The sequence below is a fragment of the Apteryx rowi genome, unplaced genomic scaffold, assembly GCF_003343035.1.
Source record: "Apteryx rowi isolate R43461 unplaced genomic scaffold, aptRow1 scaffold_278, whole genome shotgun sequence".
In the NCBI taxonomy this organism is placed as follows: domain Eukaryota; kingdom Metazoa; phylum Chordata; class Aves; order Apterygiformes; family Apterygidae; genus Apteryx; species Apteryx rowi.
In genome coordinates, this window is record NW_020449174.1 from 1,008,804 (window position 1) to 1,026,286 (window position 17,483).

Consider the following 17,483-nt stretch of genomic DNA (forward strand, 5'->3'; position numbering starts at 1 on the left):
CTGATTTCTAGAAATTCTAGAAAGAATGCTTACATATCTGTCAATAGAGGATTATTTAAGCTACTTGTTATCCTTCTAACTTCAAAATTCCTTGGTATAAAAAACAACATTGTGCAGCGTTGTTATATGTTTAAGTTTTTTTTTATCTATCTAGATGATCTATTGTCTGATAGATCATCTAGAGTGAAGGAACTGATTCAAAACATTAGCTTTTTGTCCCAGACTGCACTTCCAATCCATTACTGATGGCAAATTCTGATTGCATAACTAGAGAGCTTGACTTTTGTTGGGGGGAGAGGGGGAAACAGGCTTAGTTATGAGATGTGGGGGGTTTTTGGTTGTTTTTAAATGTGATTGCCTTAAAGAGTGACAATGCCAGCCTTGGACAAATTCAAAGCTAGATTGCAGAAAGTATTGAATTAAACCAGCCATACTTTGAGTACCTGTAGTATGTATTCAAATTTATGTTACTGGTGGTTTTCAGCATATCTGAACATTAAGCTCAGACTGTAGAGAATAATCTTATTCTGGTGCTCTGAAGACTAGGCTCTGGAGGGCAAAAATCAGGATTTATTTTGTTTTATTTTCTTCCTTAGATGAGATACCTGCATTTAAAAAAAACTGTCAGAGCCTCAGAATGTAGAACTACTWCTATTCAAATGAACTTCAAAAGGCAAGTGCAAGTGCTCAACTCCATAGGAAAATTAAGATTTATTTATTGGTGCATCTAACACTGAATACCTAATACTGGTGAAACCTGGCTTGAGGGTTTTCCCCCTTTAGTTGTTTACTCTTTATGTCTAGATACTGAGGAGATGTTTTCAACAGCCAGTTCAAGCTACAATACATTCGAAGACTTTTACTGTCTGTTCTGTCTATTCTTCAGCAACAGCTGCAGCATATGGACCATGAGATGCAGATAATGAGCCTTATCAGCATTTCCCTGGAAGGCAATAAACCAACAAATATTCAGTTCAATCTACATGTTAAATTTTCTTCCTAATGCCAAAAATTTTCTGCTTGGTTTTTGGATGAGCAAGGAGTTTTGCAAGCAAAAGATATTTTGTGCAGAACTCTGGACTTTAATCCAAAATCTGTTACAAGTCACTGGGCATCTTTTCCATCAGTTCATGTGTAACTGATGATTTATGATTCTAGAGCAACACCAATTAGCTACTGGAGGTAGCTACTACATTCCAGCTGTGGAGTTACAAAGATCCTGACTAGATAGAATCATTTTCCTATCATGAAATACCTTTAAGAATGATGTCAAAGAGGTCCGAAGAGGAAATGGGAAAAAGTTCAGAAATGTTATCTGGTGGTGAGGGGTAAGGCATTTTTCCTGGAGCATCAAGCAAACCATAACCCTGTAGAGAAGAAAAATTCAGAACAGTAAGTTTTCAGCAATTTCAGTGAGGCAGGCTTTGCATGAAGGACACATACTGGTTTTGGCTTGCTAAGCCTAGCTTCTGCCTCTTACCATAAGATGGAAGAGGATGGCATGGTTAACAGTTCAGTCAGTAATAACCTGTGTTGAAATGATTTTAATTGCTTGTACTGTTTTATTTCCTACAGAGCATATCTGCTTAAAAAAAAAAAATTGGTCCATAAATGACTGAAAATGTGGATTTTTCTTTTTAAATGTGTGTACCCCTGACAAAATTTTATTTTCTTTCTCAGTTTCTGTACACACACGTACACAGGTGGGAAGTCTCATCTGATGCATTTAAAAAATACAAGACACTAGAATAGGTCTGAGGGCTGTTACTCTGAAGCATTGAATATTTGCTTAGTCTTGGACAAGAGTACTGAAATCTATGGCAGATATTGCGTTATTTCATCAGAACAGAATTTTACCCTAGGAACTCGTTCCTCTGTTAAGCAGTAAAATTGCTGCTTTTCAGAGTTGCTGTCTTGTTTACCGCACCAAAAATTTAGCAATAGATACTGATACCACAGGCTAATCTGGTTATCTTTCAGTCCTGTACTGCGAATTTTGCATGGGGTTTGTATTGAATCGGTATGCTAAGGGACAGGGAAAATGAGGAAAATCAGCTTTTTCTCTATTAAAAGCTGCTGAAGGTAACTGAACATGGTGGCAACATTCTAGGTTATAGCATCTCTTTATCAGCAGAGGAAGAATTCCTCTGGTGCTGCTTCTGAGGTTACCGCTGTCTGGCTTGGTGTTCTGCAAAATGTTGGAAATTAAGTTGTTGAGGGGGGGTTGGACTGGGGGCAGGTGTGAGCAGTGTGCTGTCAGCCCCTGCATGCAACTGGACCGCTCTAAATTATTGTGTACATAGCAATCCCTGGAACAGGCACGGATTAACAGCTGCTATGGTGGTTTCCTCCTGAAAAGGGGATTATCTATGCTGTGCCAGCTAGGGCAAGGCTGGGAGCTTTATCTACTGTGCTTACAGCAAGGTATGGTTTATATTACCATATTTGCTTTCTTGGGTGCTAGAGCTGGTGTAAAAGTCTCCGTAGGCAGAGTTACCTCTTGAAAGATGTTTATTCTCCTGGGTTTATGAGTCTGGAGCAACTGCATCAGCTCGGTATTCTCCTGAATTTTTAAACAGGGAGTGGTAATTTGACATGAATTTAGTACCTACAAAAGAAAGTGAAACCTGTGTTGGCAAACAAATAAGAAAACATAAGACCACAGTAAACAGCCTGCTGTTGATCCTCACCTGCAGCTCAGGTTTTCCTCCCATTTGTAATAAACAGTTAATTCCCTCAAGAATTTGATCTTTGCGTAGTTTGAGAAACCTTCTCATGTCTGTACTGATGTCAGTTTTTTGAGATTCCATAACTAAGACAGTGTGAGAAAGAGCGGCACAGTGTAATGGTGTTAAACCTGAACAGAAAGGATCACAGAAAAGTCAAATCCAGTGCTTGAACCCATCACTTAAATAAACCAGCCCATGCATGGCTAATCATAAGGGGGTGCCCTGGTAAGACTGGCCCTCATGCTAAACCTTTTATTTTTAAATGTGAAATTAAATGTTCTTTGGTCTAGATAAAATCTGGGGTCTGAAACTTCAGGGATCTACACTAAGCTTCAATATAGTTAAGCCTTTTCTCTTACCATAATGGTCAGTTAGGTTCACTTCCACACACATGCCATTTTGTTTGAAGTTTTTCAAAACCTGAAATCAAGAAAATGTTGAGATGATAAATCATGATTTTGGCACTGATAAAATAAAATCACCTTATCTCACTTTAATAATACCACACCAAAGCTAGTTTTCTGGTACATAAAAGCCCTGTCCATTCTGAAAGAAAAAACATGTAAAGTCTGCGTTTGCACATGTGGCTGTAAAACATACATGACCAGCTTACTTCTAGAACTCGCAGATATCCATTCTCTGCACATAGATGAAGTGGCGTTTTCCCAAAACCGTCCTGTTCATTGACATTAGCTCCCAGGGAAATCAGATCACTGACCATCAGGTGTTGGTTCTTTTCTGCAGCAAGATGTAATGCAGTCTAAGTAGGGGAAAAATGGGAGAAACTCATTGTAAAAGGTGAAAATGCTTTTAAAGCAGTACTGCTTGTTAGAGAGGAAGAGTTGGGACTTTGGGTTCTATTCCCAGCTGTGCTAATACTTGCTCTATGGAAACAGTTTCCTCTCTGTAGCTTTTCCTACCTCTTTGCAACAGCAGAAGCAACACCTTGCTCTAAAGGGTGCTTGGTTTTTATTTGGGGGTTTGAAAGATATTTGATATGTGATTTTAAAAAAAAGACCCTATTCTTTCCAAGTTAGCATCCTACCCGTTTCGCTGCGTCCTTCTCATCAATTTTATTTAGGGATGCAAACCTCTGTGCAAGCACGTAAGTTAGAGCTCTTCTTCCCTGAGCAACAGCCTTGTGCAGCAGCCTGGAATAAACACCATTTTAAACAATTAGAAGTTAAAGCAATGCTTAATTTACTCAAAAGTAACAGAACSTATTTCAAAGCATGAAATGTTAAGCGCCGCAAGTGTCAAAAGTTTGGGTTCTTTCAGCATTTAATGTATTTATCTGTCTTGTATTAATAAGGGACTTGCTGATTTTGTGGCTTTGGTTTAAACTGGCTGTGTGTGCCAGGGCTTCTTGCTTCTCCCTTCTTGCTACTGTCCCATTCCTCTCCACTCCAGGAGCTACTGCATGATTCCTCTTTCTCAGCAGTCTTTAACTATTTCTTTCTCATTTTATATGAGCCTCTTTTAGTACAGGCAAAAGTGAGTATGAGATACCTAAAAATCCTGGGAAGGGAATCCCTCCTTTCCCACTTCAGAGAAAAGCAATCTTTCCAAGCAGTAATTCAGTCCTATGCAGGAGGGGAACTCAGTGCTTCTGCGTCTTCAGTCACACTGAACTGCTCAAAACAGCTCATGTTCTTCTCCTGAGTTTCATCCTGAAAAGACTTCTATTCTTGTAAAATTGGACATGTTTACCTTTCTTCCTGGAGGAAATGTTTAGTGCAGGCACTTATTTTCCTTGTCCTGTAGCATGGTACWCTCAATGATGTCTGAATAACTCAAGGCTGGGGTTTGGCCGCTTACTGCAGTCTCTGTTCTTTTTTGTGGGGGCTTTCTGATGCAGTAACTCATATTGCTCAGGGTTCAAGACAACTCAGAGTTGGTATCTTTTTTGGTGTGTACTCCTGCCTTCAAATGCTCATTTGTGCGCATGGCCTGGTGTTAAATTCCTCATGGATTTAAGCTTGCTGCTGAAAATTTTAGCTTGTGAATTCTATATAAGCATGGTAGTAGAAATCTTAATTTCTTAACTGTAATGGATTTTGTGTATGTGTGAGGGTGTTTTTCTATATTATTGTTTTAAAATTCTGTGGGAAATACTGAAGAAAGGTAGTGGGTGGTTTATTTCAACTGTGTTGCAGTTCTTCCATTATTGTTGAAAAGCAAAGTATACATTTTTTATTATTACACTGCAAATCATTATTCTGAATGAAACATGGTACTTCATGGAAGAGGCCAGTCCTGTATCTAGCTCTCCCTGCATGGAATCTAAATACTTTAAATTGGGAACAGGATTGTCTGATCAGGAATGAGTCTCTTTCCCACCAAACTAGGACAGCTTATAACTAGGTCAGATTTTCTGCCAATTGGATTTATCTTTTTCAAATTAGCTGAACTGTGGGAAACCTCATAAGGTTTTGCTTTTTCGATGAACAAGTATTTATTCTTTAAGAGTGCCATTCTAGGGAATATGGGTGCAGTAAAGCCTTTTGTTTTCAATTCATTTCTAACAAAACAACCACTCCCAGTTCTTTGGAAGTCTACCCTCCGTAGACTAGCAGTGTATGTGTGTTTTGGTGTAATCTTTCCACCCACTTTTATTACCAACTAATAATAAAAGTAATTATCCCATGAGTGGCTGCAGCCTGGAAAATAAATCTCATCTGCAAATCTTTTTTTTTCCCTCCCCCCACCCCCAGTAGCAACAATTTGTTTTGCTTGCTTTAATTTTCTTCTGAATCCTTACATATAAACTCAGTTCTGAATATTGTTCACACTCTGAATTTGTCGTGATGTCAGCTGTGGTTTAGCAATACTACTGCAAATAGGGCAACTTYCTATTTTTACTAGTGGACTTTGATTCTGCCTAAAACTGTATACTGCAGTGTATTCAAGCTTCCTGTTGAGTAAAGAAGCCTTTGCTACAGGTGTGCCCAAAACTGGTGGTAGAAGTTAGAGCAAATCCTCAGGATGAGTGACACCCCAGAAAAAAGAAAGCCATATGATTTAAGTAGAAAAATTGGAGACCTGTTGCCATTTTCATCAGGTGCGAGCAGTTTGTCCGCTGGGATATTTCTCAGTAAACTTTCTTCCCTGTGTAGCTGGAACTGGAAGAAAGAGATGGCAGAGAGATCCTGCTGTGTGAAAGAAATCAGGGTCGACTTCAAATGTCCCTCAAAGCCTGGAGAACCTGTGTTAGTTTCCCGAAACACCTCTGGACAGCCCCCTGATGAATTATAGCAGGGAGATGTGGTCCATGCAGAAAGCCTCAGGAAATCTTTCTGGGAACTGGTACATGCATCCTGCCTCCACCAGCTGCTCTCTTTCTCACTTGTCCTTGAGAATAGTCCTGGCGAGTCTGGCTCTTGTATGTCTTTATGATCATGAAAAGAAGTCTCTACCTCTCCTTGCAACAGTGAGTTGCCATCTTTCAAAGAGCAGTATGAGCKCAATTTGGTCAAGCTGTAGCATCTTTCCTGCAGACCACCAGCTGCCTGCTTGCTTACTCCAGTTTCCCATTGAGTGGCTTGCAGATCTGTGGAGAAGTCCTGCCAAAAGCTGTCTGGCACAGAACCCGGAGACAACTCCTTTGACTGGCTTTTGTTCAAATCTTCCTGCAGTACCTCCACCAGRATATCAAGGTCCTCTAAGCCTTTTGGTGTTTGTCCAATGCTCTGCTTGCTCTGAAACAGCAACAACAAAATGGGAGGGTGGAAGATGGGGGAGGAAAATCAGACATGAAGTGTCCTGTTCTTGCTCAGTGATAAAACATGAAATATGCCTGGGGAGGCTGGCAGCACTGAATTGAAGGTGTTATGCATACCTGTCTAAGCTGTTTCTCTGTATAAGGGTGAACTCTTCTTTTTTCTGTTGGAAAGAAAGAAAGAGAAAAGCTATCTTGAGTTATAGGAAGGGGGAATATACAGAAGGTCTCAGAATTTTAGCAGAAATGTTTCCCCAGGTAAGACAGGTAACGCATACATGGTGATGATGCACAGTTGCCCTGTTCGTGTACTTTCGGGGAGCTAGGAACCAGTGTTAGTTACTAATAAGGGGGGGAGAAGTGGCCCAGCTCTTTGGGTGTCTGAGTGCTGTTCCTAATAGAAAAGGAGACCATGTTACCGAGAGAGGAGTTTCTTAACCTGTTTTTCCTGAGGATCCTTTAGTTGCTGTCTTCGTTAATGAGGTTTCCTAAGGAGACAAAAAAACTCAGTTTGAGATGCTTGCACATAAGAGAAGGTGAAACTGGCAAATAGTGTGATGTGAACTAATTAAATTGGAACTTTGTACAGCAAAGTACCAATGTACTTTGCACAGCATGTACTTCACACAGCAGCGGCTGCAAGTCAATAAAACTCCATGACTGTGTAATTCATGACAGCCACAGATGGATGGTGGCATAGCCCTTACAGCAGTCTAGGTATCTGGGAGTCTACCAGCTTCTTAGGCTGGTTTTGCAGGTTGTTCAGAGATCTGTGTTGCTACAGCAAAATTGCTATTGGTTCTCAGGCCATCTTTGGCTTGATTGCATGATGTTTAGTTTTGGCATATATTTGGATATATAGGGCTTATGGGCTTATCCTTCAAAATGGTATGTGGGGCATGGGTGAGTCTTTGCTGTCGTGCTCTCAGAAATGTTCCTAGCACCAGCCCCCAGCCTGTTTAAAACTTAGTATATTCTCCAGCCCCATCAAAAGCATTGACCTGACCTGGTAGAAGAGGCAGCAGCAATAGGGTAACCTTTCCAGAGTACCTGCAGAGTGGGAGTGTGATGTGCATGCACCAGGGTGCTACGTCTCTGTATGTAAGTGACCTTTCCAAGCTCTGGGAGAGTCCTCACCTTGCTGCGAGCTGGGTCCAGGCCTTTGGAAAGCCGTATCTTTCTCAGTAGTTCCCGTACTGGCATCTTCACCCTCACACCCATATAGCGCTTCTGAGGGGGTTCAGAGCTAAGTCCAGAGTCTAGAAAAGTCATAATATGATGCTTAAAGTAATATAATTCTATGGGCTATAATACAGTAGTGAGAGGATGAGGTCACCCTGAGGGGCAACCTTTGATTCTGATGTTTGGTATCAGTTGTAGGAAACTTCCACATTACCTACACCTTTCTTAGTTCTGGCCTTTTATTAAAATACTTCCTGCTGAACTATTACTTTAATGCATTGCTTTTCAGGGTAGGAGGGTCTGTAGGGCCTCACAAAGGGAATCCTCTTCTTCAGAAACAAAACAAAAACAAGCCCCAAAGCTGGCTGTGGGATCTTCAGTCTGAAGGCATAAGCAGAGAGCTGACTTAACCTGCAGATTGCCACAGGAAGGCCATTGCCAAGTTTTGCTGTGCAGGGAACACTTCAGTTTGGAGGGAAGGAAGAGAAGAGACTGTCCAAAGCATGAATGTGGCACTAAAGCTGGAAACAGGACAACACGTGCAGGGTAGCAAGGCAGAGGGAAATTCAGATGGATGGATGGGAAGAAGGGGAAAAGCAGCCAGGTGTTATGGTCTGGAGTTTTCAGTGGTGCAGAAATAAATGTTGTATCTTGAGGCTTGGCCCTGGGCAGTTGCTACTGGTGCCCTTCAGCTCAGGGATGCCGTGCTGTTTTACAGCGTGTCGCTGTGCTTTTGGGGAGGTATCTCAGCACTGTCCAGATTATTGCTCATCTTAATCCTGTTCCAGTTTTCATCTGTCAAAGTAAATCTTTCTTTGCTGTTTTTTGTCCTTTGGTTTCTTCTATCAGTGGAAAAATAGGAACAGAACTGTTTCTTTAGGGATGGGACAGAAATGCCATGTCCAACCTCTTTTTCCAGTGGTTCTTGGTGTATTTAGAGGTCAATGTGGTGTGATTCAACAGGGAGCAATGCTTTTCTGTAGTGCAATGAAATACTTATTTGAGAATATGCATAATTGTCCAAACAAGCTTGTCTTCGTCAAAACAAGCTGCTCTGTAATTGTTCGTGTTAGATCTTCTTGCATCTTGTACTTGAATTCCCAAACTTGAAATACTAGCCCAGATTAGGAGCTTAAATGTATCACTTTTGAAATACCTTTTATGTAACTTTTTCCCCTTGAGGATGAGCCTTTTCCTATGAAATGCCTTCAGTAATAGCTGTTGTTACTATAAAATGATAATGGATTTAATGGATTAGTTCAGGGTGGTTCTTAGTTGGTTAGCATATGAAGTACACTATTATAAAGGCCACTGTTCCAAAGGAGCCCTGGTGTCGAGGGTCAGCTTGTGCGCTACTGAGAGCAAGGACTTAGCCAGCAGCGTTGCTCGCTGGAGCAGAGGGGAGCTTCTGTGTGTGCGCCCTGTAACTGCTGCTGGAGCCTGGCTAGCTAAACCCTGGGGAGGAGGATTGCAGGAGCTCAGCTGGCCTGGATGGTGCACCTCCCCACACTTGGGATGTCTCAGAGTAGGCAATATTGGCATGGAAACCAGCTGCACAAGATGTGGTTTGAAGTCACATGATACTGTTTCTCTTCCCTGCTTCAGGCAATAAGAGACTGACACCCCTTCAGCAGGAAGGTGATGAATCCCAAGTGGCAAACAGTTTATTTTTGGGTGTATATTGAATTGTCTTTTGTGCTGACTTTGGGCTTTTCTGAATGTTTAACCTGTCACTGAATATTTGAAACACTGAGACCTCAAAAATGTGGTTTACTTCTCAGACTGCTCTACAAATGGAAATAATTACTGTTTTAGACTGTTTTGAAGATGAATGATTTACTATCTGTAGACCATTTTTAAAGGCCTGTCTGAAAAGCATTATAAAAAGGCAAAAGTATTAATATATTATTATCTTCTAAGCTATTTCACAGTAACAGGACTAGATGATGGAGTACATGCCTAGATATAGCCTTGAGAGTGAAGAACTAGGCAAAGGCAATGATTCACCAAATACGCTTTCATATGATTTTGTAATATTAATAACTTAGGTCACATCTATTACATTGTTTGATTCAGAAACCAACTTGCAATTCAGATTGTAAATGAGCAGCAAAATGCTAGAGAGAAATGCAAATCATGGATTACTGAGCAGCCCTTAGCAAAACACAAAATCATTTCTGACTTCAGGAACAGACCGCAGCAAAACAAAAACAGCACCTGAGTAGGAGAGTGCAACGTGCATCTATCTTTGGCATTATTGCCACGGAAGCTTAACATGTGCAACCCCAGCATAATTTTCTGCTGGCACAGAATGAGTTGCAAGTCAGTGTACTTTATCACTTTGCAAAGGAAGCATAATACTGTTGCATAAAATAGAAAATGTGAGTAAACATTTGATCTTACCGGTGGGAGCAGACATCTCCTGAGGTTTACCAGAAGGAGGACAGTAGATCTCGGGACTCGCTACATTAAATTCAGTTAATCCGGAGTCTGGCAAGGATGGRCTTTGTTGAAAACAGCTTTTGGGGCTGGCAGTTTCTCCCGGCAGTGGAGATCCCTGGCCTGGGCTATAGCCACAGATTTCATTTTCACTGATGTTTTGACTGACCAGTAATTCGGGACTCATGCAGACTGTTTGCAGCATTTCCACTGTGTGTGCAGAAAAATATGAAAAAGGAGGGGAGGAAAAAAAAAACACACCCAGAAAACCAAACCCTATTGGCTTGTAAAAAGAAATGAAAATCCAATTTCACATTGAGAACACAATAACTATATTTAATTCTCCAGAGTGATTAGCCACTACTAGCTGGCTCCAACTTCCCTCTCCTTTTTTGAGTAGCAAGTTATAGCAGTTGCAGAATAAAGCCAGTCTTGGAATCCAAGCAGTCACTGGAAACTGCTTTTGAGAGTTTCTTGGCAGCAACACCCCCTTGCTCTTTATAGTCAGGTAGGGCTTGAAGGACGTCAGCCTGGGAAGGCCCCACCCTCTTTCCTAACAATCTAGCAGCCGCTGATGGAGAAATCACTTTTCCCAAGAAGAGGTTGAGTACATGTTGAAAAATATTTTTCCTTAGGTACAAAACTTAAAAATCGGACTCTGGTTGAGTTTACTGCAAGTGGCATGAGTAGGGAAAAACTCCCTCCCTGTCCTTCCTGGGTTAACTAGATGAATAGGTTGAACTGTACAAAGAAGCAACTGATCCAGAAGTAAATACTTTGTCAATTCTTTTATCAGGAAAAAACAAAGCCCTTTCGCCAAGGCTGTATAAGAGGAGCTATTGCTCACAGCCTTCAAGAAGCAAAAAACAAAACAAAACAACCCCCCCCCCTTCCCTAAAGAGCAAAAATTCAGCCAAGCAAGCATATCCCTATCCTCTGCATAGTTTTGATTCTGAAGACAGAGAAGTGTTATATACTCTGTTAAAGTTTTTATTTCTGCTGACTTTTTTTTAAACAAGGAAGGATGCGTAAATATTGTGACACATGCAATTTTTAAAACCCAGTTGGATTAAAACTCTATTTGGATGGGCACTCTTTTTGGAAAATAGACTTTAGCACTATATTTAAACTCTCTTCTTGTTCCTCTGGGAAATGTATTTTGTTATACACAGCTGCTTGTGGGCTATGATATTTCAAGTCAATAAACAGATATTTCTCTTAAGTACATACCGTGAAAAGAGTACAAGGCTTATCAAATACTGTAATAATGGAAGCTTCCTTAGATGGGTCTTGGAAAGCATTCCAGCTTTACTCCCAAGCAGAATTAACCTCCTTGTATATCAGACTAAACAGAAGGGGGCTAGACCTTCTTGACCAAGTGCACAATAATGCTACAAATATGTTTTAATTTAATCTGGATACTGACTTCTTTCAACAGACCTGTGCAATCCTGTCTTTCATTTTTCTCTGTATTGCATGTAATAACCCCAGTCTCAGGAAAGCTGACAATTATTTAGATATTGATCAAAGCTAGAAAATTTGATGCTTGTATAACAAGTGTAGAGCCAGGTACCAGTCTGCATTGCAGCAGCACTGGAGAGGCTATTGACTTGCTTCCTGCCCTATAGAGTTTACAATCTAGTAACACCACTAATGGCATTTGGATCTGAAAACATGAGTGTATGAGGGAGAGGTGTGTCTAATGCATCCATATTTTTTCCTGCTGTCCACTGTTTAAATGAACAGGGCCAAGTGAGCTCTCTTTTATTCCCACAAAGTCCAAAAGATTCTGTAGGTGGTGTTCAGGGATTAAGGACATATAATGAACAAGTATCGCAATGTCTTCCTGCGTGGATTGTGACCTGTTTGCTTAATGGGAGTGATTGATAAAGGATATTTCAGAAGTTAGAAAATAATTCACCTCTCTAACCTTGGGACAGTCAGAAAGTTTATCTATTTCCAACCAAGAACATACTCTGCTCTCTAGTTAAATATTTTTGTTATCTTGCCCACTTTGCCTTATTGACTTGTGTCAGCATAGGATGAGCTGGAGCCAGGGTCTAGTCCTGCCTTCCTTAGTGACATGAAGCAGTAAGTTATTTTGTAAAAGGTACTATTTAAATCAGTAGGATGAGACACCCTGTAAGGAACTTCTCAGTGCTTGTATAGGTGGGAGAATTTGGCCTACCATAAACAGGAAAATGCTGTGGTGAAATATCGCATTTATTGAGTTGAAAATCACATTGGAGATTTCTCACCTGTCTTTTCTCTCTCCCACTGCACTCTTTATTTTGGATAATTTTCACTGTTAGTTTATAATATGCTATTATGTTCACAGTGAAAGCAGAAATTAAACCAGTTTTATGGTACAGAAAGAACAAAAACACACATCCCTGTAGCCATGAGAAGAGAAGCAGTTTTGCAAAGCTAGCAACAAAAACYTTGAAACGTGGCCACTCTAAGAAAGTGAAATCTTGTGGTTCTTCTGCTTCCAACTTCAGCAGGTATCTAATATTTTATGCAAACACTTTGATCCTGTAATTTCAAATAACTCTTATGAGTCTTATTCTATGAACAAGTATTACTAAGAGTAACCAGAACTGGAAATGAGCTGTCGATTCACAGCTGCATCTCTTGTCCTGTCAACAGCAGTTTTAAATTTGAACCTGCTGAGAATGCTACAAGTCATGTCCTCCTGTAGCCATTGCTTCAAGGCAAGTTGCAGCATGCACAGCAAGCAAAGAGATTGTAAACACAGTTTTCAAGGATCCGAAGACAGTTGGTACCTCTTGTTTCCCACAGCTATGGACAAAATTACTTAGCCTAATAACCAGTGAAACCTAAGCTAGGAAAAGTATTCTCAGGGGCATAAAATATTTTCATTATCTTCCAGTTTATTAATTTCCTGATCTTTTAATCTACCCTGTACCATCTATTTTGAAAAAGGGAGAAAACTTGAAGCACTGAAATGCAAGGAATGAGGATACAAGTCTGAGCATTTGGGTAGAGATTTTTCAGTGACAGTCAGCTGGGGAAGGGGATGAAGTCAAAGCACAGGTTTGGTCCTACCCAAGGTTTTAGGAAGGACTGGTTAGCATTTCCCCTTTTCTGTATCTCCCACCGCACCCCTTCCTCTCCCCTTCCTTCCCCCCAACTCTGTTGGTAGGAAATATTGCATGTTGAATCTTTGTGTTGGGAGAAGTCCCCCCCCCCCCCTTTTTTACGTATGCTGATGTAATATGTTCAGAAAAATGGCTGTCACCAGCTGGGATTTCCTAKTAGATAACTGTAGTTAAAGCAATTCCTTTCCAACTGATTTGTGATGGGCAGCTCTGCAAATTTCTCTCCATGTAAACTTTCAGGTTATCCTGCCAGTGGGTGCAGCTCCTTTTATATATTTGGATGCAGGATGAATGCTCTGCAGCTTCCTTCATCCCTTGTTGCTACATGTTTCTTTAATGCGCACGCCCACTTTAACGGCATTTGCTGGGTTAGGTTTTTGTCTGTCTTTCCCTTTAGATGCTGTTGCTTTGCCAACTGTTAACTCATCTGAGTGTGAAATCCCTTGTTGCAAAGGTTTCCTTTATTAATATTCTCTTTCAGCTGTGGAGGGATCAGGAGATGGTGGACTAAATTTCTACTAGTGTAGAAAGCAAGCATAAGGATTTTGCCTGCATGCACTTTAATGTCTGATTAGAATATAAATGAGACATCGACCATATGTGTACAATTCTGTTTAAAGATGAATGTTTTATTGTGTGAGTAGATCTTGATGGCAGTGGATTTCCAATAATTTGAAAAGTACCCATTAAGATATGATAATAAGGTATGATATTCAGAGCAAATGCAGAACGTGTGAATTTCTTTGGCCTCCGAGTGTCTCTCCTGGGAAGCAGCATTCTGATGCAGAGGTGCCATTTGCATGCCTTCAATGTAAAGCTTAAATTATGCTGTATTCTAGATGTGCATATTCTACCAGCCCACATCTACACTGGCAATGAAATAGGGTTGTGACATTGCTATCCAGTTGCAGGCTCACGATTTCATAGTCAACAGGAGTACCTAATTTGCTATGCTGAGGCAGGCCATTGAGCAGTTGCATCGCAGATCTCTGCTGAYGGTGACCACTATATGATGCTTCAGAAAGAAACTGTAATGACAGAGGTCAGTGCTGAACAGCTGAACCTGAGCAACTCTTAGTCATCTTGATGCCCATGAAATATGAACTCACTTTACCTCTTGCTGCAGTACAAAACTGTGTTGAGAGACAAAACTGATTTGTCTTACCAATCACAAAGTCATGCAGATCTCCTTAAAATCCCTGCTCTGGTAACTGACATCTTGCTTTCCTAAAACTTGGAAGTCTTTAGCTTTGTTAAGTGAAAATACATCATCTTTCATCTGTCTGTGATGATCTTCCTTCAGTAGGAACTTCAGTAACTATGCATGCTCTGCCTTGCCTTTAGAGGGCAGAAATAGAGCAGAGGACATAGACAAGATCAGTGTTCATATACTGTGCTTTTCTCTATTCTAAAAGCCTCCTGTCTTTCCTTAGGGATGGTTTGTTTTGCCATCTTCTCTATGCTTATCCTCACAAGCACACATGAGGGCAAATCCCTCAAGAGCAAATGCATTTCCTGAGAAGGGAGGATATTTTTGCAGCTGTGCAAGTGTGTATCAGAAGGATTCCTGTTTATTTGCTCGATTCTGACAGGGCCTGTCTCAGTCCTGAAGCAGTCATGCTATTTACCTAATGCAGATAGCAATTTTTCTCCACCCACTTTTTAAAGCCATGCACCCAGGGGCTGAAGACATCACAGCTTGTGAAATGGTCTGTAGTCCACAGAACAGTCTTCACTGTAGAAGATGAAAATACATAGTGAAGGCAGGAGAGTAAAGGAGGCAGCTCTAATGATGGCGTAATTCACAATATCATTGTAATTTTTGCATGCTTTCTATTGTAAATCCCCCAAGAATTATCTGCTACTGACTCATCTTTAATGATGATGCATGATTACTTCTGAATGTTTTCCTTGGATTCAGAGCTCCCCAACACTGACAGAGATGGCATGTTAAGACTATTTTTTGCCTAGCTGAAATACCTTTTATTTAACCATAAGAAGTTTTCTCTCTTGTCAGACTGCCTGTTTGACTCAGTCCCCCACAGTTACTAAACAAGAAATATCACAGGCTGTCTTCACTTCTTCAGACTATGACAAATAAAGCTGCTTCTCCTGCTGATCCTGTGTGACACTAGTTTCTAATGTCATTGTGTACAGTGAGCAGAAGCAGTTAATTATTGATAGCATTCGGTTCCCTTCTGAGCTGTGTGGTCACGTCTCAAAGAACTGCAGGTTATTGAGGGTGAAGAAGTTATTTTATGATCTGTCCATTTTCAGTGCTTGGAGATGCGATTAGGTTTCTTCTCAGTACAGCTCTGAGAAGCATCAGTCTCCACACACAAGTGTTTTATCGTATGTTCACTTTTTGGTGTGTTTCTGGAAAAGGTATTTAGGGAAGAACTCTTCGAGCTATTACAAATGATGTGGCTTGCTGGTATTCCTGATGTGAGTTGTGCTGTCAATGCAAAATTAGCACATCTGATCCTGTATTTTTTGGATTTATACGCTTCTATGAAGCAACAGTGACCTCGCATGGGCACAGATGAGCTGTCAGTCGTTTTTTGTTTTGTTTGCTTGACAGATCCACTATGAAATTAATCACCTAATCCCAAACTATAAATTAGTTTTCAGAATAACTGGCCAAGTGTTGACTTAAAACCTTGCTTATTTATTAGTTTTTCTGGCATACCTTTTCACCAGTCTGTCTGTCACAAATACCCAGCAAAGCTGAAGGCTAAATTTTAAACTTAATGGCCTGATGCGTGTAGAGAGAAAAATGTGAACATTTTTGTATTTGGAAAACTGTGATGGACTTTTCCTTGGGTGCTTCTCATTTTAACCAAGTTTTCAGTAAGAAAGTGTTTTATTCAGACATATCTGAGAAAGATACCACAAGAGAAGATTTCCAGATGTTTCCTTTAACTTTTTTTTCTTTTCTATTTTCTCTGCCAAATTAAACCTCTAGGAGCTATAGAGAATGGATCTTTATTTTGAACCCTTCTTCACTTCCTCAGTTGAAAAGTACTACCAGATGCTGGTTTGTTAACAGAGTATAGTTGCTTTCCCAGAGGATTTAAAATGGGCTAGAGAGTGAAATGCACTGTAGCCTGCTGTTATGTGTAGCYGATCAAGTAAAACAGGCTTGTGACCTGGAGTAAGCCCATTGCTGAGCTCTGAAGAGGAGTCACCCAGCTGATGCGCTGGAGTGAGCTGACAGGAGTTAGCGAAAGTTGGTCTGCATTCGCAAGTGAGAGCAGGTATTTTGARCAGTGAAGCACTGTGGTGTAAGTTAAATGTGTATTCGTGTATGGAAGAGAATTTTGGTGTTCTGTTGAGGCTGATCCCTAGCCTACTGATATGCATGTGTATCTGCCTATTTACTTTCAGGGTTGGGGTTTGTAGCCTCAAATCTTACAGACTGGTTGGATTTACTGTAATTTTTCATGTGTTACAACCATTCTGACCTACTGTGGGACAGGAAATCAGTTTTTTTGCACGCTTGCATTTTCCCTCTATTTTCTTGGTGTCTCTGTATTCTTTCCAAGTGCCTGAATCATCATGCCTGTAGGTGGGGAAGAGCACTTCCTCATGCTTTAAGAGATAGGGGATGTCTCTGATGATGAAATTGGCCGCCTTCTTCCATGTCTGCCTGCTGTTTCTGTTGGAAATCAAAGGGATGGCTCAGGCTTTTTCATACGTGCCCTATTACCTACCTCACTGTCATCTTTAAATCTGAATATTTAGCAGGCCAAACAAAATCATTTTTAGAAACTGAAAAGGAAATGAAGTGTTTTAAGATACTTCATTGTACTCAGTCCTCGGGCCATATTCTCATTTCATTTTAGTAGAACTATACAGAGTCGCACCTATTGAGAACAGAGCTCTTAGATGTTTGTTCTTGGCATTAATTTTTATATCTTCTGTATGATCACTGAAGCCTCTAGAAATGACACATGTTGAACTTCTAGGTTTAAACACAACTGATGGTTGAGGTGTATTGAATTATTATACCTGGGCTGGAGTAACTGAACGTAGAAAGACAGAGAAACAGCATGAACAAAGTTCACAGGGCTTCTGTGGGTTTTGCCTCTGAAATGAAAGCCAGACTTGTTTTCTTTCTGCTTTTGGGAACAAAATGGCCCTACGCTCTGCTGCCTCACCCTCAATGGTAGTGAGGATAAGGGGTGAGGAGGTTGTGACAAAAAGGTATCTAAAATATGAGAAGAAAATTAAGCCATAGCAAAACGCTTTCTTCTGATCAATAACCGACCCCTTCTCTGGAACAGGTCTGTA

At 40.6% G+C, this 17,483-nt stretch overlaps 1 protein-coding gene across 1 annotated transcript; it reads right to left on the minus strand.

The window, feature by feature from the left end:
* Positions 1-1,244: 1,244 nt before the first annotated feature.
* On the minus strand, positions 1,245-10,273 carry LOC112967492. The gene is made up of 11 exons (XM_026068685.1): positions 10,033-10,273; positions 7,585-7,706; positions 6,887-6,935; positions 6,568-6,611; positions 5,772-6,427; positions 3,775-3,880; positions 3,343-3,489; positions 3,089-3,149; positions 2,691-2,857; positions 2,498-2,608; positions 1,245-1,367 (listed from the first exon to the last, which is right to left on the minus strand). Exons 1-11 carry the CDS (start codon positions 10,271-10,273, stop codon positions 1,245-1,247), a joined length of 1,827 nt encoding a protein of 608 aa, XP_025924470.1.
* Positions 10,274-17,483: the final 7,210 nt, after the last annotated feature.